Here is a 27627-nt window from a genome sequence, read left to right as displayed (position 1 = left end):
GAATTCAGCTTCACTACACTGATACCCCTTAATAAAATCCAGTGCGACCAATTTTCTTCAGAAAGGAACCTATTAGTAAACTGGGTCCATCTGTATGTAATTTAATCTCAGTACTAAAACGAAATAACACAGCAGACATGTCAGTCATGAAGTTCTGGAGAAATTTTAAGCAGGGTTAGGTTATAAAACTGCATCCCAAGCTCTGGATCTTTCATTTTCAGATGATTTACGTGTCATATTTACTGAAAGAACATGGCACAACTGTAACAACACATAGCAGTCCACCTAAATTGATAGGCCAGGCAAGGATATCATTAATAAAAGAGGCAGTCATGAGGCCTTTGGTTACTCTGGAAGAGCTGCAGAGATCCATGGCTCAGATGGGAGAATTGGCTTACTGGATAACTATTAGATGTACATTACACAAATCTGGCCTTTATGGAAGTGTGGCAAGCAAAAAGCCATTGTTGAAAGAAAAACCATTAGTCCTGCTTGAAAGTGTGCTGTAAGCCATGTAGAGGATACAGCAAACCTGTCGAAAAGGTACTTTGATGAGATGAAGCCACTAAAACACACCACCCCCTTTGTGAAACATGGTGGTAGCAGAATCATGCTGTGGGCTTGCTTCAGCAGGGACAGGGAACAGGGTCAGAATTAATGGGAAGATGCATGGAGCTGAGGACAGGACAATCCTGGAAGAAATTTGTTAGGGGCTTCAAAAGACTTGAGATTGGAAGTATGATCATTTAGTCCCATGGTTCAAGGATCAGTCCTTGAAATTTCTGTTTACAGACACTCACCTTCCAATGTTACTTGCAGCTGTAATCACAGGTTTAAATTTCTGGAAAATAAATTTACATACTATTTGCTATGCCTTTAAGAAATAACATAAAATGCCAACACACTTGAAGTGCAGTTTGTGGTTAACACAAGAAAATGTGTAAAACCTCAAGGGCTGTGAATAGTTTTACAGTTGCCAGCAGCCATGCAGCTCACAGTGCATGTCAACAGTTTCCCTCTCCTGCTCGACGCCTGCAAGTGACACAACGGCTATCTATAGCCTCAATCTATTTTCAGATCAGGCAGACAGAACACATTTTAGCTCGTACTCATGTAGTCTTAAATGGAAATGGCTAATCTACATTCAGGTCACATACCAAATAATTACTTGGGGCCTGCTTTAGATAGGTGAGGTCTTGGTTGGAACAATCATGGAAGCGCCTCAGAGGATGGGAATCTGCCAGGACATTAATGCCGAGAATGTGACCGTTGATCTGGAGGAAACAGAGGCAGACTGGGTGAGAGTAAGAGTGGAAGAAAGCTGGTTCTCCATTAAGCGTGGTTTTCTTGTAAGGCACAGTGACTATTTTCGAGCTCTCTTTCACTCTGGGATGAAAGAAAGCCAGAAAGAGGAGTTGTACCTGAGAGGAGGAGTGCACGCAAGAGGTTTCCTTATCGCTCTTGCTGTATGCAGGGAAGAGAACCCCACCATCGGGGACCCAGATGAGCTTATTGAAACTGTAGAGTGTGCCGCTTTCCTGCAGATCCCCAAATTGATTCGGCATCTTTGTGACATCATAGACTCTGACAACTGCCTCTTGCTTTACCATGCAGCTTCCATCTACGGAGTGCACAAACTGTTTCAGAGTGCCGCTCTCTTTCTTTGTGATGCCTTCGATGTTCTCAGGGAAGCAGCAGAAAGCACAATCCCTGAAGAGCTGCTCGAGTATACTCGAACGCTCTCCGCTGCTAGTTATATCGCAATAGGAACCCATACTCCATCAATGGAACTGCTACAGGACTCTTTCAGGGTTGTTTGCTTCCTTGACGAAAAGGAAGGGGAGTGGAGGCATTTGACAAACCTCCCAACTCTTTGTAGTACCTCCATGGCTGGTGTAACAGTGCTTGACAATCGGCTGTACATTGTTGGAGGAATTTACGGTTACGGTAAGGATACAGTGGATGGCAGCTTCTGCTACAACCCCAATTCAGGCACATGGACAACTCTACCAGGTCCACAGCAACCACGATACGACTTTACCCTGCTTGGGCATGAGGGGAAGCTATATGCCATCGGTGGAGAAGCTCAAAAAAGAATAATTTCCACCGCAGAGATGTACGACACTGCAAAGGGAGAGTGGACCTTTATACAACATGCGCCCAGACCTGTAGCGTCTGCAGCTTGTGCCGTTGCTCGTCAGCGAATGTTTGTTTGCTTTTGGAAATCCCCTGACACTACAGACATCTATGAGTATATGCCACAGAAAGATGAGTGGAATCTCACCACCACCATGATCAGACCTCAAAGCTATGGCCACTGTATGGTGGCCCACAAGGACAATTTATATGTGATGAGAAACGGGCCTTGCGATGATTTTCTGCGTTGCCTGATGGACTGTTACAACATCACAACTGGCCAGTGGACAGCCATGCCTGGACATTACATAAACAGCAAGGGGGCGCTGTTCACTGCAATGATAAGGGGGGACTCTGTGTTTACGGTGAAACACATGTTGACTCTTGAATACACCATCGCAGTAGATGGATGGAAACCCCGCAGACAGATGAAGGGATTCCCAAAGAGTGGCTCATTGTGGACTTGTCTACTCAGGCTCCCCAAGACTGGACCAGTTACACCAAAACTGGATGTGGATGAGAGACAAAGAGAAATTGCTTTTCCAGACATGTCAGAGAGATTTGCGGACGCTATACAGCAGATGTGAAGATACTCCAAAAATGTAAGAATAATTAACAGTTTAAGAGTTACAAGAGTTATAAAACTAGAAAAACTCCTGTATGTGTTTAACAGATAAAATGCTCTTCACACATCCACTTACTTATCTACAAAACACATGCTAATTAAGATGTGCTGACACTTCGCTTTTGTTCAGATTACCAACAGCTGCTTCTGTGGTTTGGACCAGAAAAGACTGCTGTCTGTGTGTAAAGTTCAAAGACCATAAAGGTTGTTCTGAACCTCTCGTTCTCTACCATTTTCTTGAAGTCACACTGGGCCAATTCAGGAACCAGCAATTTCCTGGTCAACACAAAGGCCCACCACTAACACACTCCTGAGAAATCACTGCTTTAGTGTATGATCGCTTTTTAGCTAAATAAGTGCAAATATGGTTATATTAAAGCATGTTTGCATTATATTAGTGATGGTAATGGCTATTGTTACAGTGCCTTGGGAAGGTTTTCAGAGACCTTGGACTTTTTTAAGTTTGTCACAATGCAACCACAAATATTTAATAACTGAAGTATAAAAAAGAACATACAGCATTTATTTTTACATAAAAAATGAAATCAGTGCAGAGCGTATTTTTGCTCAGTCTCCTTTGCTCTAATTTCTCTAAATAAAATCAAGTGCCTTTGGACAACACCTTATTGGGGAATAAGGTTCACCTGTGTGTAAAAGTAAAAACACTATTGCAAGCTTTGAACATCTCCTGGAGCATTATTCAATCAATCAACTGAACATGGAAAGAGTCCAAAAGCAAATATACCAAGACATGGCTGTCCACCTAAACTGAGAGAAGCAAGGGAAGCATTAATAAAAAAAAGCAGCTAAGGGGTTGCAAAGCTTGCATTGAGCTGCAAAGGTCCACAGCTCATCTGGGTGAATCTGTTCACAGGACAACCATTAGTCGTGCAGTACACCACTTTGGAGTTCAAAAAGCCATTTCTGAAAGACAGCTGTATGAAGTCTCATTCGCAGTTTGCTACAAGCCATGCATGGTACACAGCATGTGGAAGAAGGCAGTCTGCTCAGTCTGAACCAAAACTCTGTATGCAAATCACTATGCATTTCCCAAGGTGAAACATTGTGGTGATAGCATTATGATGTGGGGACAGGGAAGCTGGTATGAGTTGATTGGAAGATGGATAGAGCTAAATACAGGACAATCCTGAAGCAAAACCTGTTAGAGGGTTGAGACTAGGGCTGGGGTTCATCTTACAGCAGGAGAACAACTATAAACATACAGGCCGGGATACAATGGAATGGCTTAGATCACAGCATATTCATGTGTTAGAATGGCCTAGTCAAAGTCCAGATCTAAATATAATGGCAAGAGTTGAAATTCTGTTCATTATTGATCCAATATGTAGCAGTTTGAGCTGTTTTGAGCAAAGAACTTCAAACACTAGATTTGAAAAGCTGATAAACACCCACTCAAAAGATTTATTTGTAATATATTCTTGAAAACTATGTATTATTTTCTATTGTACGAGCTACCGCACTCACTTTACAAATATGTACTGCTTTATGTTGGTCTGTTCTTTACAAATCCCAACAAAATACAAGGAAGTTTCTAGTTTAAGAAAAGAGTCAAGGGATTGGAAAACTGAAATGAGCTCATTTTGCAAACCTGAGAATTTAATGATTTTCACTTAACCTTCCTTCTAATTTAAATTCATTTCAACAGTCTACAGTTTTGCTGTCAGTGGTATCTACCAGGTTGTAAATCTTGTTATTCTTTGCTTGTTAATTCCCCTTTCATGGAATGTAATAGCTGGTAATAGCTTACTGTTCTGGGTGGCGGCAGGTCAGGAAGGCTCTTCTGTGGCACTGGGAAAGGTTTTGCTGCTTTTCCATTGACAAAGGTATCCAAATGGTCATCTGTTACACAGGCGCACAGAAGGAAAAAAAGATTAGTGTATAATAGCAATCCTAAATCTTGTGCTTACATTGATTATTTTACTTTCAAGCACCTGTGGGAAATCAAATAACTAGAGCAATATGCAAATGTAGACTAGGTATTATTATCAAACACTCAATCTCCAGATGTTCCACTATTCTGCTATGAACTAATGCTTTCTGGGAGTCCTTTGAGAACAGAACCTTCTTTGTTTAATCACCGATATCCACTAAATCAGGCATAAGTAAAAGCATTTTGCATGATAGGATCAATGGCCCTACCCAGATAACTGCTCAGTAGTAGTGAGAGCGACAGCTGGATTAAGCCTGCCAACTGGCCACTCATTTCAAACGTCACTCTTCTCCTCTATTGCGCCTCTAAGCTAATGTTATATAATGTCTATAGAAGAAAACTGATATGGTCAAAAACTAAGCTTCAAAAGGGGTAATGTTACAATTGCTGCTAATATCTTTATCCTACTGTTTATGGTTAGTTTATGGTTTCAGTCTACATCTGAGATGACAATATCTGAGGCTAAAGCATTTTTACAGACTGATACCTACCCATTTCTCCTGTTTATGAAGCTGCAACTAATATTATGTTTGCTGCATTAGCACTGGAAATAACCGCTCCCTATTGTTAGGTCTGGGACATAGCAGTTAAAGCAACATTACCTCAGCAGAAGCAGCAACTAATACGCTGTTATTGGTAGCACTGTTACAGAAGAGAAATAAAATTACTGCTAAAACTTAATCCCCATCCACTGTCTCCCTTTGAGTAAAATATAGCAGAAAGACTGCAGCACAGCCATCTGCAACAGTAATTTAGAAATGAAGCAAGCTAACACTCCCTCTAGCTACAATGACTAGATGCCTATATGCATCGAGTTGCAGCAATGAGATTGGCTGATTTGCTATCCGTCTTAATAGGCAACTATATAGGTGTTCCAAAAAAAAAAAAAAGTCAAGTGGCTGTGGATCTTGTTTTTATCCATTTCATAAAACATTTGACAGCAACCTTAGAATAGCAGTTTCCTTGAAGCATTGTTTGGCTAAGCACAATCAAAGAAAAAAATACCATAAACAGCTATTTATATAAAAATACCAGGCTTACAATTGAGCTTCAAAGATACAAAGTTGCATTAATTACTGCCCCTAGAAAAAAGGAGCAGAACTCAGTTTGGCCCCTCTCTTTCTCAAAGACATTTTAAGATTTTATACTAAAACATGTGTGTCTGCTGACTGTGAAAGCTTAGTTCTCATATCTCAGCGTTTCATCAGTCTCTTTAAAAGAAATCTTGCGGCTTTGCTATTGCTGCAGCTGAAAAGAGTGTTAAGTCTGGTGCTCACTCAAACCACAGTCTTCAAAGCTGTCCAAACAAAACAGGTCAGTCTCATATGGGGAGGAGGCTTCGAAGAAACAGGCAGGAAATGGTGTGTGGGAGGACGATGGGTAAGGGGGCGCCTCTGCTTGCAACAACTTATCTTTTTTGCGAATCATTTGAATCTAAATTGAGCTTGAGATGCGATAACATTATGTATATGTGCACTATCTGACATTTGGACAAAACAACACCACAAACAAAAAATACCAATAAGATTGCCTTATTACAAGCACTCCTTATAAAGTTAAAGATTAAACAAGATTAATCTAATTACAAGTTAGGTCAAATTTCTCTTAAAAAAGATAATAAATGTCTGAATACTGCTTCTAATGCAGTGATTGTGCCCATACAGTTTTCTTCAGTTTTTTCTTTATGGCACACTAATACTTTTAATTAAAAAAAACATAAAAAGATAACCAGAGGAAATAGAAAAATGCTGTTTCTATGCTTAGATGGAAAACTTTAACCAATTTGAATAATAAACTGAATTTGACTGCATTGTTTGATAACTAGGATCAACTGGAACAAATTTACTTCACTATGAATCTGTATGATTTGCAGCCAAGCAGCACCGGGCCATCACACTAACGGCACCAGGATTGTTAGTATATTTTCTGAAATCCTGTGTTAATCTCACAATATTTGTAATGGGATGCACCCCGTCCAAAACATTAACTTTTTTCTTGACAGTCCACAGAATATTTTTCCAAAACTCTTGGGGACCATTAAGATGTTTGTTGGCGAATGTGACCCTGACCTTTGCGGCCTTCTAGTAGATCTGGCCTTTAAACTCTGGCCTTTAAACTCTCCCATGGTTCCCATTTTTTCTCATGTTATGAGACCAGTTCTACTGAAGTGATTTCCTGGTTCTACTAGTCTACCTGTAATGTGTTGCAAGTAAAATGACTTTCCAAGAAATGTCCTTAGTCACAATTCATGTTATGTAACTCATAACAAGAGCGCCAGATACCATTTAACAGATGGCCAGTTTGGTTTGGATAGCTTATCTGAAGAAATAAAATCTGCATTTAAAAACTCTATTTTGTATACTATTGTTATCTTTAACTGATTTTAAAATTTTTACTATTAAATGAGACATTTAAGTGTACCAAAAAGCAAACTAGCGGAAGTCTGTAGTGGTCACAACACTAGATGATGGCAGGTTAAGAAATTTTGTCCTATACAACACCAACGATCAGTAAGGATGAAATGCCACCCAAAACCATAGTTTTAAATACAGGTCCTTCTCAAAATATTAGCATATTGTGATAAAGTTCATTATTTTCCATAATGTAATGATGAAAATTTAACATTCATATATTTTAGATTCATTGAACACTAACTGAAATATTTCAGGTCTTTTATTGTCTTAATACGGATGATTTTGGCATACAGCTCATGAAAACCCAAAATTCCTATCTCACAAAATTAGCATATTTCATCCGACCAATAAAATAAAAGTTTTTTTAATACAAAAAACGTCAACCTTCAAATAATCATGTACAGTTATGCACTCAATACATGGTCGGGAATCCTTTTGCAGAAATGACTGCTTCAATGCGGCGTGGCATGGAGGCAATCAGCCTATGGCACTGCTGAGTTCTTATGGAGGCCCAGGATGCTTCGATAGCGGCCTTTAGCTCATCCAGAGTGTTGGGTCTTGAGTCTCTCAACGTTCTCTTCACAATATCCCACAGATTCTCTATGGGGTTCAGGTCAGGAGAGTTGGCAGGCCAATTGAGCACAGTGATACCATGGTCAGTAAACCATTTACCAGTGGTTTTGGCACTGTGAGCAGGTGCCAGGTCGTGCTGAAAAATGAAATCTTCATCTCCATAAAGCTTTTCAGCAGATGGAAGCATGAAGTGCTCCAAAATCTCCTGATAGCTAGCTGCATTGACCCTGCCCTTGATAAAACACAGTGGACCAACACCAGCAGCTGACACGGCACCCCAGACCATCACTGACTGTGGGTACTTGACACTGGACTTCTGGCATTTTGGCATTTCCTTCTCCCCAGTCTTCCTCCAGACTCTGGCACCTTGATTTCCGAATGACATGCAGAATTTGCTTTCATCCGAAAAAAGTACTTTGGACCACTGAGCAACAGTCCAGTGCTGCTTCTCTGTAGCCCAGGTCAGGCGCTTCTGCCGCTGTTTCTGGTTAAAAAGTGGCTTGACCTGGGGAATGCAGCACCTGTAGCCCATTTCCTGCACACGCCTGTGCACGGTGGCTCTGGATGTTTCTACTCCAGACTCAGTCCACTGCTTCCGCAGGTCCCCCAAGGTCTGGAATCGGCCCTTCTCCACAATCTTCCTCAGGGTCCGGTCACCTCTTCTCGTTGTGCAGCGTTTTCTGCCACACTTTTTCCTTCCCACAGACTTCCCACTGAGGTGCCTTGATACAGCACTCTGGGAACAGCCTATTCGTTCAGAAATTTCTTTCCGTGTCTTACCCTCTTGCTTGAGGGTGTCAATAGTGGCCTTCTGGACAGCAGTCAGGTCGGCAGTCTTACCCATGATTGGGGTTTTGAGTGATGAACCAGGCTGGGAGTTTTAAAGGCCTCAGGAATCTTTTGCAGGTGTTTAGAGTTAACTCGTTGATTCAGATGATTAGGTTCATAACTCGTTTAGAGACCCTTTTAATGATATGCTAATTTTGTGAGATAGGAATTTTGGGTTTTCATGAGCTGTATGCCAAAATAATCCGTATTAAGACAATAAAAGACCTGAAATATTTCAATTAGTGTGCAATGAATCTAAAATATATGAATGTTAAATTTTCATCATGACATTATGGAAAATAATGAACTTTATCACAATATGCTAATATTTTGAGAAGGACCTGTATTTACTGACAGTAATCTGAAATGTTCTTCAAGGCGTGTAGGGCATCAAGGTCCTGCAATAGTTAGATTATTACAGTTATGATATAAAGAAAGTGCACCACCTTTAATTTCTTTGTTTTGTTTTTATATTTTGGCTTCACCACTGGTCATTACAAGCCGGTTGTCTGCATTGATAAAAATGTTGCATTATGCCACAAGCTATAATGTGTCTGTGTTCACAATGCAACTGTTGTATGTATGTTGCATATTTCTGCTTTTCTCAATAAAAAATAAAATCATTTCTCTCACATTGTAGAGACAAATCATTTCAAAACCTCTCACCTTTGTCGTCTTTGTCCTTACCAGAGACAGCCACTTTATTCATGTAGATATACTCCTCATCACCACCTGTGACTACAACAACAAAGTGGTTAACAGTTTGAAAGGTGCGTAGAACATTTCAGACCATGCAAGTTTCCACTAAAACAAGTCAACTTCATTTAAATGGCCCTTTAAAAACACAAATGTATCTCTAAGTACTTAAAGAAAGGCACACAAATAAACAATAAAAACTAAATATAAAACTTTTTATAAACCAAAGAAATTAATGAGGAAAACAAATTGTAAAATGGGAATAAGAACATTTATTGTTCTGATTAATTTATATTAGTTTTATTCCAACTTATTTTATCTAATCCATTCCTGTTTTAAAGACAAGTCCAAGTTAAACATTTGGTTTAACAGATTAAGACCCAGATTAATGTAAGCATATTTGCTGAGCACTTTCCTTAAAACCCTGATTTCTGGATTTTACAGAGGAGAGTCTCCAGCATACAGTAAGCTATGCAAGTCTGGCAAAATGTTCTGACTAAGGATGCTGGGACACTGTGTAAAATTATTTATTTAACTGAACTACTCAAAAACATAAAAATAAGTGTTATAAATGAGAAATGTTAAATTATTTCTAAATATTTGAACATCTTAAAATGAAAAACATTTCAGAACACAAACAAACAAACTGGCCTTAGTTCATTTGTGAACTGAGGCAATTGGTCAAAACAATGATTTAGTGTGAAAAGTGTATCAGAACTAAATATGATGACGGATTAGTCATACCACAGGGTGACAAAAACATTAAAAAATATTTTTTATAATAAACTATATTTATTTGTACGCTAAAAACTGGTTCTGAATGATCATGTTTTCAAGTAGCACTGCATTGGAAATCTAGGTTATTGTGTAACTGAAATCATTACAGTGGCTCAGAAGGTCTCTGAAAAGTGTTGGTTGGGGGTTCAGTATTTAGCTCTATGTAAAAACTAAACTAAACAAAAAAAGGAGATTTTCTCTTTACTTTTAGCTATTTAGGCTAAAGCACCATCCTCGAGCTTCGCTGTCTAACATCTTTACCAAACACACACTATCGCATCCTTTGTGGTCCTGTCTTATCATGAACTCACTGCAAGATCACTGCATTAAATATGGTAAATACTTTTGTTAGATTTTTTAAATTGAGAATCAGCTTTTGTTCTTGGTGTTGCTTGGAGATTTTGGACACTGGTGTAGCTTTAATCTGCTAGTCACCCACTGGCCCAGATCCACTAAGCCCTTGCTCATCATCATCCAACAGCTCCAAGTTGGATGAATCTGGTGACTTTTTATTATTTTTATTACATTAGCTTATATGCTTACTGGCATCCCTGGTAATGATGAATAAAACGCTTTAAAATAAATGAATGCTTTATTGCAGCATATAATAGATTTTTATTTGTAAAATGTGAGTACACAAAATAATTGTTTTCACAAGATAAAGTGCCACACTGCTGTTAATACTTTATGCAACCCAATGTGACAGCATTTAGCCTTCTCCAATAGCATTCAACAAGGTTGAAGCAAACAGAGAGAGGGATCCTTGACCATTCCTCTTCACACAATCTGTCTAGATTATCCAGGTCCTTTCTTATATCCTCCTCTCTTTAGTTCACCACACACGTCTTCTTTAGGATTCAGGTGTAGAAATTGAGATGGACATGGAAGAAGGTTGATTTAGCCACATGTTTTAGATCACATGGAAAAACTCAATGACACATTTTCGATTTTTATTCAAATGGCCTGCTATTTTATAGAACTCTTGAAAAAAATTCCTAAGACCTTTGGAAAGGAAACAAGCCCACAGAATAACAGATCCCACACCGTATTAAACAGTGGGCCTGATGTGTAAACTCCATGTGAACAGATTTGTGAAGGTAGGACAGAAAAGACATTTTTCTCTGTCATCTATCCAGAACAAAACATTAGCATGTAAATAGCATCCAAGTGTTGTTATGGAAGCATCTTCAGAGATTTCTTTACCTCTCTTACCCTCCTCCTCAGTGTGCATGGAGGCAAGGTAAACGTGGATTATCATTCCAGCTTCAGCTGTTACCGTTCCAGTTGTGCTAAACATCTTATTTATTGCTCTGGCTGTAGAAATGTTCAAGTTAAGGTGTTAGGACATTTTCTCATACTTATTTCCTGCTGTGGAGCTTTGCAAATTACTGCATTTTGTTTTTGCGGAAAAACTTCCCTTTTCAGTGTTTTTGAAAACAGTTTTTACTTTTGAAATCTTACCACCAAAATTCAGGGTTTGTAAAAATGGAATATAAGCAATTACTTATTGTAATTTTATGCAGTTAAACTTTATTGTGGTCCAATGTAATCAGGAACCTTTATCCAGTCTAAAAGGACAGATTTTGTGTTTTTAATCAACTTTAGGTCGGCATAAAGGTGGAGAAGTAGCCACATAATGCAACTATTTTGTATCGTCTTTTTCCAGTAATTTTCTTTGCAGTAGATGTGGGAAAATCTAAGTTTGTTTTGTGCTAAACCAACTTTCAGGATGTTGGTCCAAAGTTCAGGATTTAAGTGGGAACCTTATCCCAACAAACAGGCCATTGTGCAGACGGATGGGATCGCTATTGACACCGCTCTTACTGTTGCGAGCATTCATCAAACGTTAGTCAGAGCCCTCCTCGCCTGCACAGATAGAGCTTTGTGCCACTCCCATCTTTAAAGTTCAGAGGACTGTTGACTAAGATTGGAATGCAACTTTTGAACTTGTTAAAAACACTAATAAAAAACTAGTTCAGATTACTTCAAGTAAGCATGTGGCCCAACTATAAATTGAACATCACATCATTATCATCGATCCAATTATGTTTTTTCAATGTATTTATAAATAAAAAAAAACATTCACTGACAATAATGGTATAAAGATTTGGAAATAAATGTGTGCATGTGCTGGCCACTGATGAGTAATTTCACAAATGTGATTTGTAAGGTGCTGGTACAGGGCTTTGCAAAAGTATCTACCCCCTTGGCTTTTTACCAATTTTGTCACATTCTGAGCTGTAATTTAAATGTTTTTTAATCTAAGTTGAGGGGAAATGAAAAGTGAAAAAAACCCAAAAAAAAACAATAAACTGGCATGTGCATATTTCTATAAAGCTCCTAAAACGTTCTGGTGCAAATTACTTTCAAAAGTCACATAATTAGTGAAATCAAGTCTTCCTGTGTGCAATCTTAGTGTCACGTGATCTGTCAGTATAAACACACCTTTCAGAAGGGCCTCAGAGGCTACAGCACCACCAAGCAAGTGGCATCACACCATGAAGACCAAGGAGCTTTCCAAACAAGTCAGGGACAATGCTGCTGAGATAATGAAAAGCACATGGTACCACAACAAACCTGCTAAGTGAGGGGCACCCACCAAACCTCAAAGACCAGGCAAGAAGGGCATTAATCAGAGGCAGCACAGAGACCAAAGGTAACCCTGAAGGAATTAAAGATTTCCACATCAGAGACTGGAGTATCTGTTCATAGGACCACAATAAGCAGTACACTCTATAGAGCTGGGCTTTATGGAAGAGTGGTCATACACTTAATGTTAAAACGTAGTGTTAACTTAGTGTTAAAAATAAGAAGGCATGTTTTGAGTTCCTTTCTTGGGCGACTCCCAAAATGGAAGAAAGTGCTCTGGTCAGATGAGACTAGAATTGAACTTTTCGGCCATCAAGGAAACGCTGTGTCTGGCGCAAACTGAAATGGTGCAAACTCTCAAACAATCCATTTCAATTCCAGGTTGTCAGGCAACAAAACATGAAAAATGCCAAGGGGGTGAATACTTTTGGCACTGTACATGAGTTATAGATGATGAAACCTAGTAATAAAAAAAAGTGTACATGGTGGTAGAATTATAAAATGGTTATAACATTACCACATAAATGGTCAGAATAAATGTTCTGTCTGCAACAACAAACCTTGAGGTTGCAGCAGAGAAAAGCAAAGCTGGTTACTATAACCAGTTTTGGAAACTGATCATGAAGCTGCAGCACTGTTGTTGAGGAAGGTTGTTTTATTGTACTACATATTTCAGCTGACTAAGATTTTACCCTGAGAGGAAATCAAACAAAAGTCCAACCTCTGGGTGAAACTCTTGCGAAGCATCTCCTTTGAAATTGATACCGTGAGGTGAAACCAAACAGCAGTAGAATAAAACGATGTTTTGCCTGTACAGTGAAAACAGATTTTTCAGGAAACAGAGTTGAAAGGCTATTTATAAGCTGCTTTGCAAAGGAAGTGAGCATCCCCCAGAGGATAAATGCAGCTTTGGAAAAATGATACAGCCTGGAGCCAGAAGAGGAAGTAAGGAGAGACGAGTCCAAGACCTGAACATGGAAAATCATGACTGCTTGTGTGATTGTTGGGAGGCAGGTTTCTAAGAAAGACACAGAGCTAAGTTCGACTGGCTTTTTCAATCCAGTGGCGTCAGCAACTGAAAGAATTAGCATCCAATTCCTTTAGAATATGATTAATTTTTCCTAACTAATACCTCACCTTTAAGCAAAGGAGCAGAGGAGGATTTGGTTCTCACAGTAACTAGCTGCACTTCCAGGCAACATAAATCACATGAGTAGCTCCACCATTTTCATGCTGAGTGTCAGAGCCGGTGAGTAGGAAATATAAACCTGGCTGTGCTGTTCGACATGACACTTTAACATGCCCTGCACTGATTTAAAAAACGTTTGTAATGCAAATAGTCACAAAAAAGAAACAAATAGTTTAGTGGGATTACACCCATGTATGTGTACGTGATGTATTTTTAGCTATAGTGTATGACTTTTACTCCATAACAAAAAACTGGACAATCAAAAAGATACTGGAAAATATTATTTTTTGACTCAATGTGCTATAAGCCTGTTTTTACTACTATAAACCTTTGATGGTGTATGGGAAATTATATTTATTTTTATCAAGCATGAATTGCATGGCCAATTTCTAAAGATTTACTTCCCACCCTGACTTTAAGTGGATCAAATCAGACAGTGGATTATTTTTAGCTGCAACTAGCCTCTACAAGCAGCATGTTCATCCACAGGTAAGACAAGGCTGTGCTGTTGTTTTTGACTGGGTCCACAGAAGCCTCTCTGACTATGTAATCCAGCTGGATATGCTAGCAGTGCTAGTAGCTAACATCCTATTGTGCTGCGGCTCTACTGCATTATCAAAAGTACCTTTTAAAAATAACACCCTTTAAGTAGGTATTAAACATATTTTTTATTAAGCCCACATTTCTGTACTTAAATGTTTTTTGTTGGTCTGAGGTAATAAGTTTGTTTTCATTTGCTGTAAGTGGAAAATCATCCAAATGAAACAAAAATAAAGACTTGAAAACATCATTCTGTGTGTAATTAATCTACATAATGTCTTTTACTTAATGAATTGAGCTAATAAATTAAAATGACTTTTCAATAATATTCAAATTTACACATATGCATCTGTAAGCGAAGAATAAACTTTTAGCAATTAACCTGTCATTCTTTATGGGTCTGAACATTGTGTCACTTTCCATATCGTATGGGTGAGTGTCTGAGATCCTGGCTGAAGGACCATTACAGTGCAATGTGGAAAAACAAAATTAAAAGTAGGCTACCTTTTATAATTATTTACTGACTAAAACGGAGTTTGCATAAACTGTTTTGCTGTTTTTGAGATTGGAGTTGTTTCTGCCCCTCTCATGCTAGCTGTTACCTTAAACTCTTCCTCTTTTTCTTTTTTATAAACGTTGACCCAGTGAAACCAAACCATCAAAACATCAGGAGTATCCAAAGAACAGGATTTACCTCCAGTGTTTTCTATGTTTGTGTGGAACCAAACAATCTTATCAGTAGACTGGGAAAAGCTGGTGTTGTGCTAAATTAGTTAAAATATAACCTGGCAGACAGGGCCTACTTTGTCTCCTTGGGTAAATAAAAAAGTGACTAAACAGAGAACAAGTGGGGTTTCCCAAGGCTCTATTCTTGGACCACTTTTATTACATGACTTTATGCTTCATCTTGCTTTCTTACCCTGTTTATATTGAGGAATTTCATGACCTTATTTTCAGGCGACAAAAAAAAAGGCAGACTAGTTGTTGTCATTACCTTTATTTAAAGTGTCTGTGACATTCAATTTTCATGATTAATCCAATTACATTTATGGAAAGAAAATTTTGATAAAATATTTTTAAAAGTAAATTCATGCCACTGAAATGAACAGTTGTTGAGATATATGGTCATAAATTTCACTAAAAAGGCCTTTCCAGACTACTCCTTTGCATTTTGTTGCACTCTTTATGACGTCACAGGGGAACCCCGGCACGTAAACTGAATCGAACAGCGAAGACTCTGATTTCTTTAGATATATTTCAGTCACTATCACAGAGAAATGCAGCAGAGTCAGGAGAAGAAAGTCAGTTGTCATCAGATGGCACAGCACAAGTGCTGGAGTGCGGACAGCCATCTATTTCGACTATAGCATATTTTTGCCGGACGCCAGAGCCTGGTCGGAGTCAATATGCATGAATTATACCGCACCACCAGGAAGCAGAATGAGCACAACATCCAGATGTTAAAAATAATTCACTAAAGATAGCCTAGATCTCGCTATATTAATAAATACACACATATTTCTATATATACACACATGTATATGTTAGCAGGTGTGTTTTCAATAAATCAATTAGATCAGTTACTGGGTTAACTAAGGTATGATAAACTGAGCAATTCAACGCTAAATGTACCAAATTAAGCAACAAATATAGCTTTGCTGCACTCATTGAACTTACCCATTGTAGAACAAAACACATGAAAATGTCTGGATGCATAAAACGGAAAGTGAAGCAGTTTAACTGGTTTATCCTCCGCAGAATGAGTTGTTTTGGACTTTGCTACTGCATTTATCGCAAGATCTGCGTATGGTTCTTGGAGCTCCTGTGGGATTCACACCGGACCGGAGCAGATACAGTGTAAATCCAGGGATACAGTATATATGGCACTGAGTGAAACAACCGGAGACGAAGTGAGCAGCATGGAGCAGCAGCAGCAGCAGAGACAAGGAATGATTGAAGATCTGAAGACACTACCTGCTGTGTAATTTTTTTACTTTATATTAGAATCTTTAGAGAAACATTTATTTAAATATATCGTACGCATGTGTAATTTATCTTATTTCAGATTTTTAATTATTAACATTAACTGCCTATATATAAAGAAGTGTTCTTACCTGCTGAGCCATGATCTGATTAGCAACAGCAGCAGCAACCTTTTCCTTGGCAATCAGATGCACTGAACAGCGTGGCTATAGACTCTGCTTCAACATTCTCCTTCGTCTGGAAGATATCCCGACCTCTGGCATCATTTCTCTTGTGAATTAAAACTGGCTGTGCTTTGTGGGACCAGCCCATCTGTCCCTTGTCAGTTTTCCAGCTCTGATCCTCTTCGTTTCAGGAAAATAGTGCAGACTAACGGCTGCTGTCGTAGTATTGCTGCCACCACCAGCAATGCACAGTTTCACCATATTAACACTGTTTTTAACGCAGCTTGGTTTCTACCTGAACCGTTTATTATTAACGCTTACACAATGAATGACCTGAGACTTCCCCTTTGACGTCATTTGGAGTTGCAAAATTTAACATCGAAATATGCTTATTTTTTGTCACAATTGCCTTTTGTCATGTCTTTAATCGTAATATGTCAATCACTGCCCAATTCCTTCAATATATAGACGTTTACTTTCAATTTCTGCATTTGTAGGAAAAGCATGTCAGGCACTTTAAAGACTGGTCAAAACCTCGATGCTAGTTATACTTTCTTTGCAACTTTTAATATTAAGGGCTCAACAACACAGCTAATTCAAGAAGCATAAATACTTTGCATTTGTTTGACTCAAATAACTAAGCTGTCCTTTTGGCACAAAACTACACATGATAACTGAATTCTGAACACAACAGGACAAGTGTCTCTTCCTCTAATTATTTTTGCATCAAATATAGGTCTTTTTAAAACACAAAGGGAGAAGGAAGTCCAGAAGTTTCAATATCTAAACTGATGACATTGAAGTGTGTTTCCTGCATCTATAAGCAATATGGTGGGGTTTTTTAGATGCAAGTAAATAGATCTTGATCTTTTAATTACCCACCATTCTTTTGTTACCCCTAAAAGTGTACTGTACCTTAGCATTATTATTATTCGTAATGATTTGCATGCCTGTACAGTAGCCTCTACTGTTCTTAAAGCTAAAGTTTATATATTTTTTTCTCCTTACCACTTGAGGCTCCGTAGGACCGCAGGAGGTCTGACAGCAATCCCTTCTGGATGGTGGCGTTCCCACTGAGAGTCTCCCTGTCCAGGATGAGCAGGAAACGGTGGAGCTCCATCAGGAGCTGGTCCAGCACTGAAAGGCCCAGACAGACATCAGGAATTCAGATTTACAACAAACAAAAACTCTTTTAAATCCTACTGTGTATTGCTGGGCATGGGAGTGTTTGGTGTTGCATCTGTGATTTAAGATCAGATCCATCACAGTTTCCCATCACCAAGGAAAAGAAAAGAACCAAGAAGGCTTTGAAGTTTCATGACAAGCATTTTAAGAATGTTATACTTTAATTGATAGCAGATAACGTTTAAAAACAGAAGGTTTTTTTGGTTCGTAAACTTTATGTTATGTGCCAGAGTTTTATATGGGAGAAACTCTTCTAAGGTTTTGTTCTGGCAGCCATTGATCATTTCTGTCAATCTGTTGCCATCGACAGTTGCAAGTCTGTTCATGGTTGTTCAGGGGACTCTGGTAAAAGGTCAGGTTCAGAGGAGGGACGAGCCTCGGCCTGTAGTGTGTGTGGGTGAAGCCCACTCACATCCTTCAGGGGTCACCGCTGAGATCGCCACTCTCACTAACTGTGTGTAGGGACTTCTTTGTATTTCCCCTCACTGTCTCTTGGTTTCATGAAAAAAGCCCCTTGCAACAGTGGGCCTCAGAGTAAGAGGACTTCCCAGTAAGAGAAGAGATGTGTGCGTTACAAAGCTGCTGTATCTTAACTCCCCTGTTAAGATACTGGGGCTTTGTAATGTTAAAAAATACACAACTGTTAAGCATTTCACCTTCGTAGTAATTTAAATTCTGTACAAATTGGCTGAAAAGGCAAAATCTTTTTGGAAATCTGATTGCATAAGTGTTTGTTGAACCACCTTCTTCTTTGGTAGGAGTTCATCAGCATTCCAAACCTCAACTGGCCCACTCTACTTATGTAGCCTCTATCTAAATATATCAGAGTTGTATTCCCGTGAAGTCATTCCTTTTGTATATTTGGAAGGAGACCTGGGGTCATTATCCTGCTGATAAACAAAATCACACTTTTTTGTCACAACATACAGGCATTTGAAAATGTTTATAATTTCATTCTGCTTGACAAAACGTTCAGTTTGAAGGGAAAACAAAATCCACAGCATGATGCTGCCCCCACCATGTTTCACTGTGTGTATGGTGTTCTTTTGATGATGTTTAATTCTTTGAGTCCTACCCTTTGTAGTTAAGGACTTGAATTTCAACTTTGGTTTCATCAGACCGTAACACATTTTTCCATAAAGTCTTGGAAGACATTAGCTAGGCCTGGATATTTGTTTTTGTTTCGTCTGAAACAAAATGGTTCCATTCTTAGTCCAGACATATGGAGAACACAGGTGACTGTTGTCTAATGTAAAATATGTACAGTTCTTGTCAAAAAGTCCTGTAGCTACTTCAGTTTTGCACAAAAGCTTTATTCTCCAATTATTGACAAATGTCTTTATTGTGCCATGTAAATTTATTAAACACGCCTGCTTTTATTTGCATTCTTTTCCTGACTGATAATTTTATACAAATAATATTTCTGATCCTTTGTAACCTCTCTGCAAACTTTGGCTTTTGCTAAAGGATGCAAATGATCAAATGTCAGGAACAGACAGAATAGATTATCTTTATTTCAGGTTAATCAGATTCTCTAAAACTGATGGAAGGTATAAACTAAAGACTTCTTAATAACTTGACTGAAAGTATTAGTTTGAGGGTTATTGCAGCAATTATATGTTTGACGTTTTCATGGTATTGTAATTGTATGGTTCAGGAAAATATTTGCATTAAATGTGGAAAAGGTTTATGTAATTTATCCTGGATGTAACAAAAACCTGTTGTTTTTTTTTTTTTACTAGTGGTGTATATACTTTAGAGATTCACTGTATCTTCAGCTGCTAAACAACAGAGCTTTCAGAAACAGAAAACAAGACTACAACTTATCTGCTGAAATTCTGCAAAAACTGACCTTTGCGCTCTATAGAAAACAAAAACGTTTGCAAAGACTGAAAACTGTTCCTGCCTCTTTGAACACCATTAAAACAGTCAAATATGTAAAGTTAGTGGCTTCTTCCGGCTCAGAATAATCACAGCTAAGCCTAGAGGGGGTTGGGAGAATGTTCATGAACTCTCCCCTCCTTCCTAAACTCCTAAACTTCAAAGTAAAAGAGGGAATATTTTGCAGAATAAGGCATCAGATCTCTGTAACATTTTGCCTCTTGGAGATGATGAAACACCAGGTGCAAGGTACATTGATTTTAATTAATCTTGCTGAAGATTGACCTCTAAAAAAGACGAAACATGGAAAACATAGTGAATTTATGCATACAAAGTGATATTAAGCAATTAAAACAGATTACAGTGTCAATAACATGCTTATAATGGTGTCGTTAAGTGCAATTCTAACCTTTGTTTTCCAGCCAGTTTTTGGCCACCAGACGTGAATCTAAACAGCCTCTCCTCTTTGTGTGTTTGCAGAGATTGACTCAGACGGCCTTTTGCATCCTAGGACCCTGGGAAACGGAGTCAGCTGACAGGACAGGGAGGTCTGCAGCCGGGCCATTTTCTCTGAGCCTGATGCCCCACAACACAAACAGTTCACCTCTGCAGGGAGGCCTAAAAGAACCTGAGAGACCTTCAGAGACCTGGACTACTGCAGGGATTTTTAACTGCTGCATGAAATCCATAGTAAAACTCAGCAAGTGATAATTAAATACTAGATTCCTGGTAACGATGACTTAAATCATACGCTTAGTGGTTTAACTACTGTCCACGATGTCAAAGCCGAATTTCTCTTCCACATTGGTGTGGTTAGACTTCCTGATTTGCTTTTTTACGCATAACCACATTTTTATTTACTTTTGTCACACATGTTCACGTCTACCGGCAGGATGAGATTACAGATTTTTAAAGTATATTTAATTTTGTCTAAATACAAGATTAATTTTAAACTATTCAGCATTCAAGGGTTTCATCTTTAGGTAACTCTACTAAAGCTTTAAATCAGAATTAATTCTACATGGAAATATTTACACATTTCACCCGATTGTATATTAAAAGGTTCCTGCAATATCTGCCTATATAGTCTGTTTTCAATCAAGTGGGACTCATTACTTCAATCAGGCTGAAGCCTTAAATAAAAAAGACAATCCTCTCCATAATCCAACCAACACTAATGAGCACATCATAAAAAATATCATGCTTACAGCTAGATTACATGACATCTGATCGCTTCTTTTTAATGTTTAGCAGCTGATGAGCACTGATGTTAACCTGATGTCTGCCCTCCTGATGAGAAAAGTAATGAGGAAAACAACAACAAAGTTTTTTAACATGATCACTGTCAGATGAGGGAAATTATTTTTCGCTCAGGGGAGTCTGCTGGTTAATCTCAATCTCAATCAAATGTAATGGAAACACTGGGATAGTTAAGAAATTAGAAATGGTTTCTGTCAGAGGTTTACATAAACTTGGTGTCCTGATAGCGGCATTTTCAAATTATCAGTTGGAGTCCCTGGTTTTACTCCTCCTCCCTTACTTGTTGGTCTGAATTGCACACCTATTTGTTTTTTAATCACAGTCTTTTTGTTCGTATGGCTTACAAAACTGTATTAAAGGCTGGGTCTATTACTTCATTGATCAAACATCTCTAGGTTTTCGTCAACAATCCAAATATTTTTTACCCTTTTACATCGAGGTTCACAGTGAAAAAGAGACAGTATTGGTTGCTGCAGCTCTGTTTAGGAAGCAGGAGAAGAATTGTTTCTGCAGCTTTTGTCCCCACACAATGAACTGGAAACAAATGGGTTCATTGATGACCGTGGCTGCAAGCATTTAAGTCAGATATCTTTGGAAACAAAAGGCTACCGTGCAGAAACTCCTGTTGGAAAAAAATAATCTATTCTTGTCAACAAAAACAGATTTTACAGTGTCCTGAAATATTGTTTTTCCTTTTTAGCTACTCAGTTTTCATGTGTATACATGGCATAGACTAAATTGAGGTGACTTGAGAGGAGATGATGAGCAACAATGCTCAGGTAGGTTGTGGTGTTTAAACAATGCTGAGTTGGTACTAAAGGGTCCAAAGTGGGCCAAGAAAGTATACCACACCCCATCACTGTATACCGCCACCACCAGCCTGAATCGTCACGCTTTAATGGTGTATGCTCCAAATTCTAACCCTGCCATTTAAATGTTTCTGGTTTCTTCTGCTGCTTTCACCAATCTGAACAAGTGTACCTAATTCAATTGCCAATGCATATCTGTTCATATTTCTTAAGTAGAGCTGTACACAAAAATAGAAGTAAAACTAAAAGGTTCATATGAAAATGTACTTCTCAGAAAGGCCCATTACTTCGAAAATACCTTTGGCTGCGCTTCCAGGTCTGAGAGGCTTGAGGTTCTCAATCAAATAAAGTAGACATGGCCTCTGATTTTTGAAAGGCAGCATCCATATTAAATCGTATCACAGGCATACTTTTCAAAGTTTAAATAAAGTTATTTGGGGTAAATATATCCTAAATAGAGTCCAATTACACTGCTCACACATGTATGACGTACCTTAAAAAACTATTTTAGGTGGTTAGAACATTTCAACACAGAAAAAGATGATAATTTTAGAATTCTCAAATCCTTATGTTAACTAAAGCTCATCCACCAAAGAAATGATTTGAAATATTTTCACTTACCATGTTTTTCTTTTTCTCCATCATTTGGCTTTAAATATTTTCATAATTACAAACAGAAACTGGGGTCATTTTGAAGTTTTGTCGTATCAGTATCATCATCTCTCACCATCTTTTCTCTTTTCAAACAATAACTTTTCACTCTGGCATAATTTTAATCTCCAGGAAATACCATGTATTTCCCTGTTTTTTTTTACCAATATATGAATGGGAATAAATAGGTTAAATAAAATGAAACAGTATCATTCTATAATACTGCTTCAATTCAATGATGCAAGAGAGGCAGCTGAGATGTAAGATTTCCAGCCTGGAGCAGCTGGTTGAGGTCTGTTTGGGACACTTCCTTCACTCTGAATCACAGTCATTATTTTGGGATGTGGTGCAGATGTTGGAAACAGTTGCAAATATGCCTGTGCTGCTTTCTTTTGCAGTTGAATGCTGCAGTCTACTTACAAACTCTTCAATAAAATGTTCTGTTTGCCACTTTCCATACATTTTTATCGATGAACTCATTGGTGCAGTTACTCCTACTTACCCACAAAAGTGACAAGACAGTTTTCTCTTAACAAATCCCATGACTCGCAGTCTTACCAAGCAGTTTAAAAATGACACCATCAACACAATTTGATGCATTCTGCAAATCACCAGCAGTTCAGGGGGCTAAGTCACTACTTACTCCATCTTCATTTAAGAGATTGATACTTTTAAAAATGCAGTAACTTTCAATAGAGGAGTAATTTTCTTGCGGGTAAGCTGAAAGAAAATGCAGTTCATCCAGTGTAAAGGACATGCTTTTGTAGTTTACTTAATGTTCCTCTGACATCACTAATTATTTCAAAATGGAAGCAGACTGAATTTCATGCAATTGCAAGACCATTTTCTTTTTCAGTTTCAATTATTATGGAAGCCTGAAATTTAACTCTCAAGAACAACTATTGTTATAGCTAGCATGTTATGCTGCTGCTGTATATATAAGATAATGCATATTACAAATCAATAATACCTCCTAATCTACAATTTGTTTGTTTTTTTCCACCAGCGCAATGGTCAGAACCAGTTTAACCAAGATATGGGATATTGTTAATGATAAACAAAACTGCATCATTACATTTTGAATTGGGATGTGCAACTACTTTAGTGTCAAATGGTTCAAATCACTGAACCTTCTAAAGTGCCATCAACTGAGGTGTAACTTCATGGAAATGGGAAGTGGTAACAAGAATGAGAATTGCAACCAACAGTGACCAAAAATCACAACAAAATGATTGGATTGTAGTGAAGTTTGGACTGACACATACTGAAGAAGCTTCTGCTTCAGCAGACATGAGGAAACCGCAACAGCAGAGTAGTGTTACAGCAGTAAAAGTTTTTTTGGTTTTTTTTTTCCATTTGTAGGATGTTATTCATGTCTTGACTGCAAAATAAAAAAATTTATATACTTTGTTGCATGTTTAGCCACTGCTTGTTTAGGAAATCAGTGCATTAGGTTAACATTAGAAGCAATTTGTGGTTTTAAAGCCCACTTGATCACACCTAACGCCCATGTAGCATAATTTATTTCCACCTGTGCACGGTCTAACAAGGTTTTTTTTTTACATCTGTCTGGAGTTGACAATGAACCACCTTACTTTTTTGTGAGCATATGGGCAGTGGGTTCCAACTACACATTTTTGTAAAAAACGTCTACACAAAAAAGGCATAAAGATAAAACAGGCCTGAAATACAGCACCTACGGCGCAGTGTTGATGGTGTAGGGGCGAAACATGCGACCATATGCAAAGGCTATAGTCCTCGAAGCGGCTGTGATGGGTTCGAGTCCTGAACCCGGCAACATTTACAGAATGTCTCCCCCTCTCTCTATCCCTTACCTACTGTCACAAAATACAAAATAAAGGCCACTAGTGCTGAAAAACATATCTTAAAAATACAGCAACTATTGTTATTACTATGTCCTCAGACCCAACTTGACTATGTTGCAGTTTTATAATAGAAAACCAATAAGATCTGTTTATTGTCGTGCTTAGAGCCCATTACAAGCAACACAAAAAACAGAATAAATTAATTTCTCTACCTTTTGTGCATTTAAGCACTTTATTTACAAATAAATGTCCTAAATTTATGTATGACAACTGATTTAATAAGACACAAACTAACAGCAATGCAAAAGAAATGTCAATCACTACAACTACAACTACTTTAATCCAGGAGGCAGCAATGATGGATTTTGAAAGTGTGACTGAGTAGCAACCTCTGTTATGGTTCTCTAGAGACTTTTTTTTTACTTGGAACTTAAATTTTGCAATTTTGTTTTGAGTTTCAATGGAAAGTAATGGCCACCATTTGTCTTGGATCTGGAAATGGTGTCAGACCCAACCCAACTGCAGTCAAGATGCAGACTGGAAATCAAAAAGGATTCGATCATTGTTTGAATTATAATCTGATCATTTCTCTACATGTTTTGCAATGTAAATAATAGTGCTGTAAAAACAGCAAAATCTTTACAGCACTTTCTGTGTGATGATATAATGAGATACAAACTGATAGAAGTGCTAACGAACAGTGCATCCTTGCAGATAGAACCAATTTGTATCTTTAAAGCAGCCATGTTGGATTTTGTAGTTAGTGGTGGTAAGAACCCTCTGAGTTTGCTGGTTTTCCAGTTGACATTTTTGACCTGGAACTTGGAAAAATATTGACTTTGGAATACTGACATAGAAATTCTGACCAAGGAAAAAAGGAAAAACACCTGAATGGTTGAATGTAAAGATGTTTGAAGTTATTCATATTTTTACATTACTCAGGGGCTGAGAGGACACACAACCTGCATCAAATTTTAGGTAATTTTAGTCCACCATCATATTTCATTTTTGACAGACAGTGGTGTGCACATTATTGCCAACTATAGGACTGGAGTGTAAAACAATCAACTAATAAGTTGATAAGCTCATTTAAAACAAGGTCCCAATGGTGCTTTTGCATATGAACAGCGAAGGACCCTTTGAGTTAGGTCACATGCTAATATGTACCCTTTCACAGCAGATTCTTTTTATGTGAAATGTTTTAGCTAGTTTATAAAGTTCAAAACCTCAGTGTAGGAGAGATAACAGCAAACCATGATACAGCAATGAGGTGGAAATTAGTGGGTTTTTATACCGCCATAAAAATAAAACAAAATCAGCTTGTAACGTTTCTTGTGGGGGTCAGTAAAACCACATATTGTTGCTTTTTTCCAGCCAGCCCTTGTTCAAATGTAAGTAGCAGATTATTAGCTGATGGCAGGGACTGAATAAAAGATCAAACACCATGTTGACTGGTGTTTGATTTCTATTGGCAGGCGACAGCCTTTTCCCATGAATCGCTTCAGGTTCAGCTGCAGGGCAGAAACTGTGCTGACATGGCTGATTCATTCAAGCTGTGTTTTGACGTTATTTCCGTAGAAACCAGAATATAAAATAAATCTGGAATTAGATGACAAAAAAAAACAAAAAACGTGTTAGCCTGAAATCGGCACTGAATGAAGGAAGTGGACACACTGGATAAAGTAATGTGTTAGAAGAAGGACAAGCCACAGGGATTCCAAAGCCCATTCAAGAGTTTGGGGGAGCTTCATAAGACAAGGGTTGTGGCTGGAGTTTTTTTATGAGCTTCACCTTTGGAACTGAATTACTGAAATAAGATAACCGATCAATGATATTCTAATTTATTGAGATGGACCTCTATATTAGCTATAATATTTCCTAGTTAAGTCAAATATAAGACACTATATTTTCTTCCTAACATGTTTAGTTAGCAAGTTAGGTCTCCATAAATATATTTTTTAATTAGGTTAATCATTCACAGAAAGTGGTTACTGACAACTTCGGAACTTCCCCTTTGTACAAACTCCCGTCAAAGGTTTGTTAAATTAACACGTGGTTTAATATATAAAAAGGAATCGTATATTTTATGCAGGCAGAGAAAAAAACAGAATATGCAGCTATAAGTTATGTTCTGTGTCAGTAACGAGCAGCATTTTCAAAGTAGATCTCTTCATTAAGTACAAATCCAAATTAGATAGACCTGAAGATTGAAGCCAACTGCTAACCCAAGAGGTTCCCAAACCAATCTGAACTTCTAATGCCTCCAAAGAACTCCAATCTAAAAAATATCACCCCGTTTATGCAAACGGTATTTATAATCTCTTAAACTATTTCCATATTTGCGTTGGCCAGTTATTCACATAAACAGGAAAATGAGGTAGAGTGTGCATCACCAATGATCTTCCACTGTGCATTGTGTACTGAGAATGGAACATGTGAAGTGTTTCTCATCAAACCGTGTGATACCAATAAAACTTAAACCACTGTAGTGTGGTTGCTTTTCATGCTACTTTACTTTAATATCAGTTAATCTGACCGGAAACACTTTGCATGTGCAAGGATCAGTGGTGGTACTTTGTCTCCTATGTCAATTTCCCTTGTAAATAACCCTTGGACTTCTTCATATAAACTGTCCAATGCAAATGTAGCAGAGGTTTAACAATTTATAAAATGGTGTTATGAACTTTAATTAAGCTTTTGAGATATTTGAATTCCACTTTGGAATTTATTGTAAAAGTATTGTAACCTTTCCTGACATAGTTGAACTCTGTGAATTTCAAACCCTTGATGACAATATACATACAATATCCAGAATGGGAGTGCATAAGAAGTGATACACGTACTTCAAAGACCGGAGGGAATTTGGTTTTCTACAAAAACATTGCTAGATCACATTTGTTACTATGGCAGCATACAGAGCAAGATAGAAAACACTGAAAACAGCTATATTGTTCTCCATGCAGAAAAAAACTTGGATCTTTGTCCTTTTAACTACTGCTCTGAAAGTGGGTATGAGAAAGTTTATATCCAAAACTGTTTTATTGTAGCTGTCATTTCGTTCCCAATACATGTTAAGCAAAGAACTGCCAAGCATGTAACAAATGTAGGTAATGTGTACTGATAGTAGCATGACTCAAAAACAAAGTCACCCTAACCCTTTATTAGGGTATGTAAATTAGCCACAAAATGGTAACATTAGTTTTTCCTTTATTAGGTGATGATTTGTTAATGTTTAGAGATTTTAGTACTACAAGTGCTACCCCAAGAAGTTATTGTATTGCTCCACATTGGCAGTTAATGATGAATACCTTGTGGCAGTACGTTTGTTGCAAACAAACAATTCTGAACCTCTCCTTCCCACTCGCTTCTTTTTATCTTCACAAAGTGACAGAAATGAAAAAGCTGTCGGCCCCGGGTCATGAGGTGGGGGAGGCTCAGTGTGGTTCCAAATCCTCTTGCTAATCCACCACCCTGTCAGCATCCTTCCACCAACATCTCTTTCAAACATCTTCCAAAATGTTGCACATGTGTGTAAAGAAGGAGCGTGCAG

The 27627-nt window shown here is 38.0% G+C and overlaps 2 protein-coding genes across 9 annotated transcripts in view; one reads left to right on the top strand and one right to left on the bottom strand.

The window, feature by feature from the left end:
• Positions 1 to 27627, bottom strand: part of afap1l2 (actin filament associated protein 1-like 2) — a 60615-nt gene that overhangs the window by 24612 nt on the left and 8376 nt on the right. For 6 of the 8 annotated variants that reach the window (XM_047376656.1, XM_047376658.1, XM_047376657.1 and 3 more), the window contains exons 2-4: positions 17474 to 17602; positions 9194 to 9265; positions 4530 to 4621 (exon numbers count right to left, since the gene is read on the bottom strand). In XM_047376656.1, coding sequence (XP_047232612.1) covers positions 4530 to 4621; positions 9194 to 9265; positions 17474 to 17602 — 293 coding nt within the window. The remainder of the gene's footprint in view (positions 1 to 4529; positions 4622 to 9193; positions 9266 to 17473; positions 17603 to 27627) is intronic. The other 2 variants (XM_047376659.1, XM_047376660.1) reach the window with 1 other exon arrangement.
• Positions 349 to 20603, top strand: LOC124874955 (kelch repeat and BTB domain-containing protein 13). The gene is made up of 2 exons (XM_047376666.1): positions 349 to 2738; positions 20012 to 20603. Exon 1 carries the CDS (start codon positions 1212 to 1214, stop codon positions 2721 to 2723), a length of 1512 nt encoding a protein of 503 aa, XP_047232622.1. The 5' UTR covers positions 349 to 1211; the 3' UTR covers positions 2724 to 2738; positions 20012 to 20603.

Source organism: Girardinichthys multiradiatus, chromosome 10 (assembly GCF_021462225.1).
Source record: "Girardinichthys multiradiatus isolate DD_20200921_A chromosome 10, DD_fGirMul_XY1, whole genome shotgun sequence".
Lineage (NCBI taxonomy): Eukaryota > Metazoa > Chordata > Actinopteri > Cyprinodontiformes > Goodeidae > Girardinichthys > Girardinichthys multiradiatus.
The sequence above is the reverse complement of the archived record's forward strand: the minus strand, read 5'-3'. Positions and strand labels throughout refer to the sequence as shown.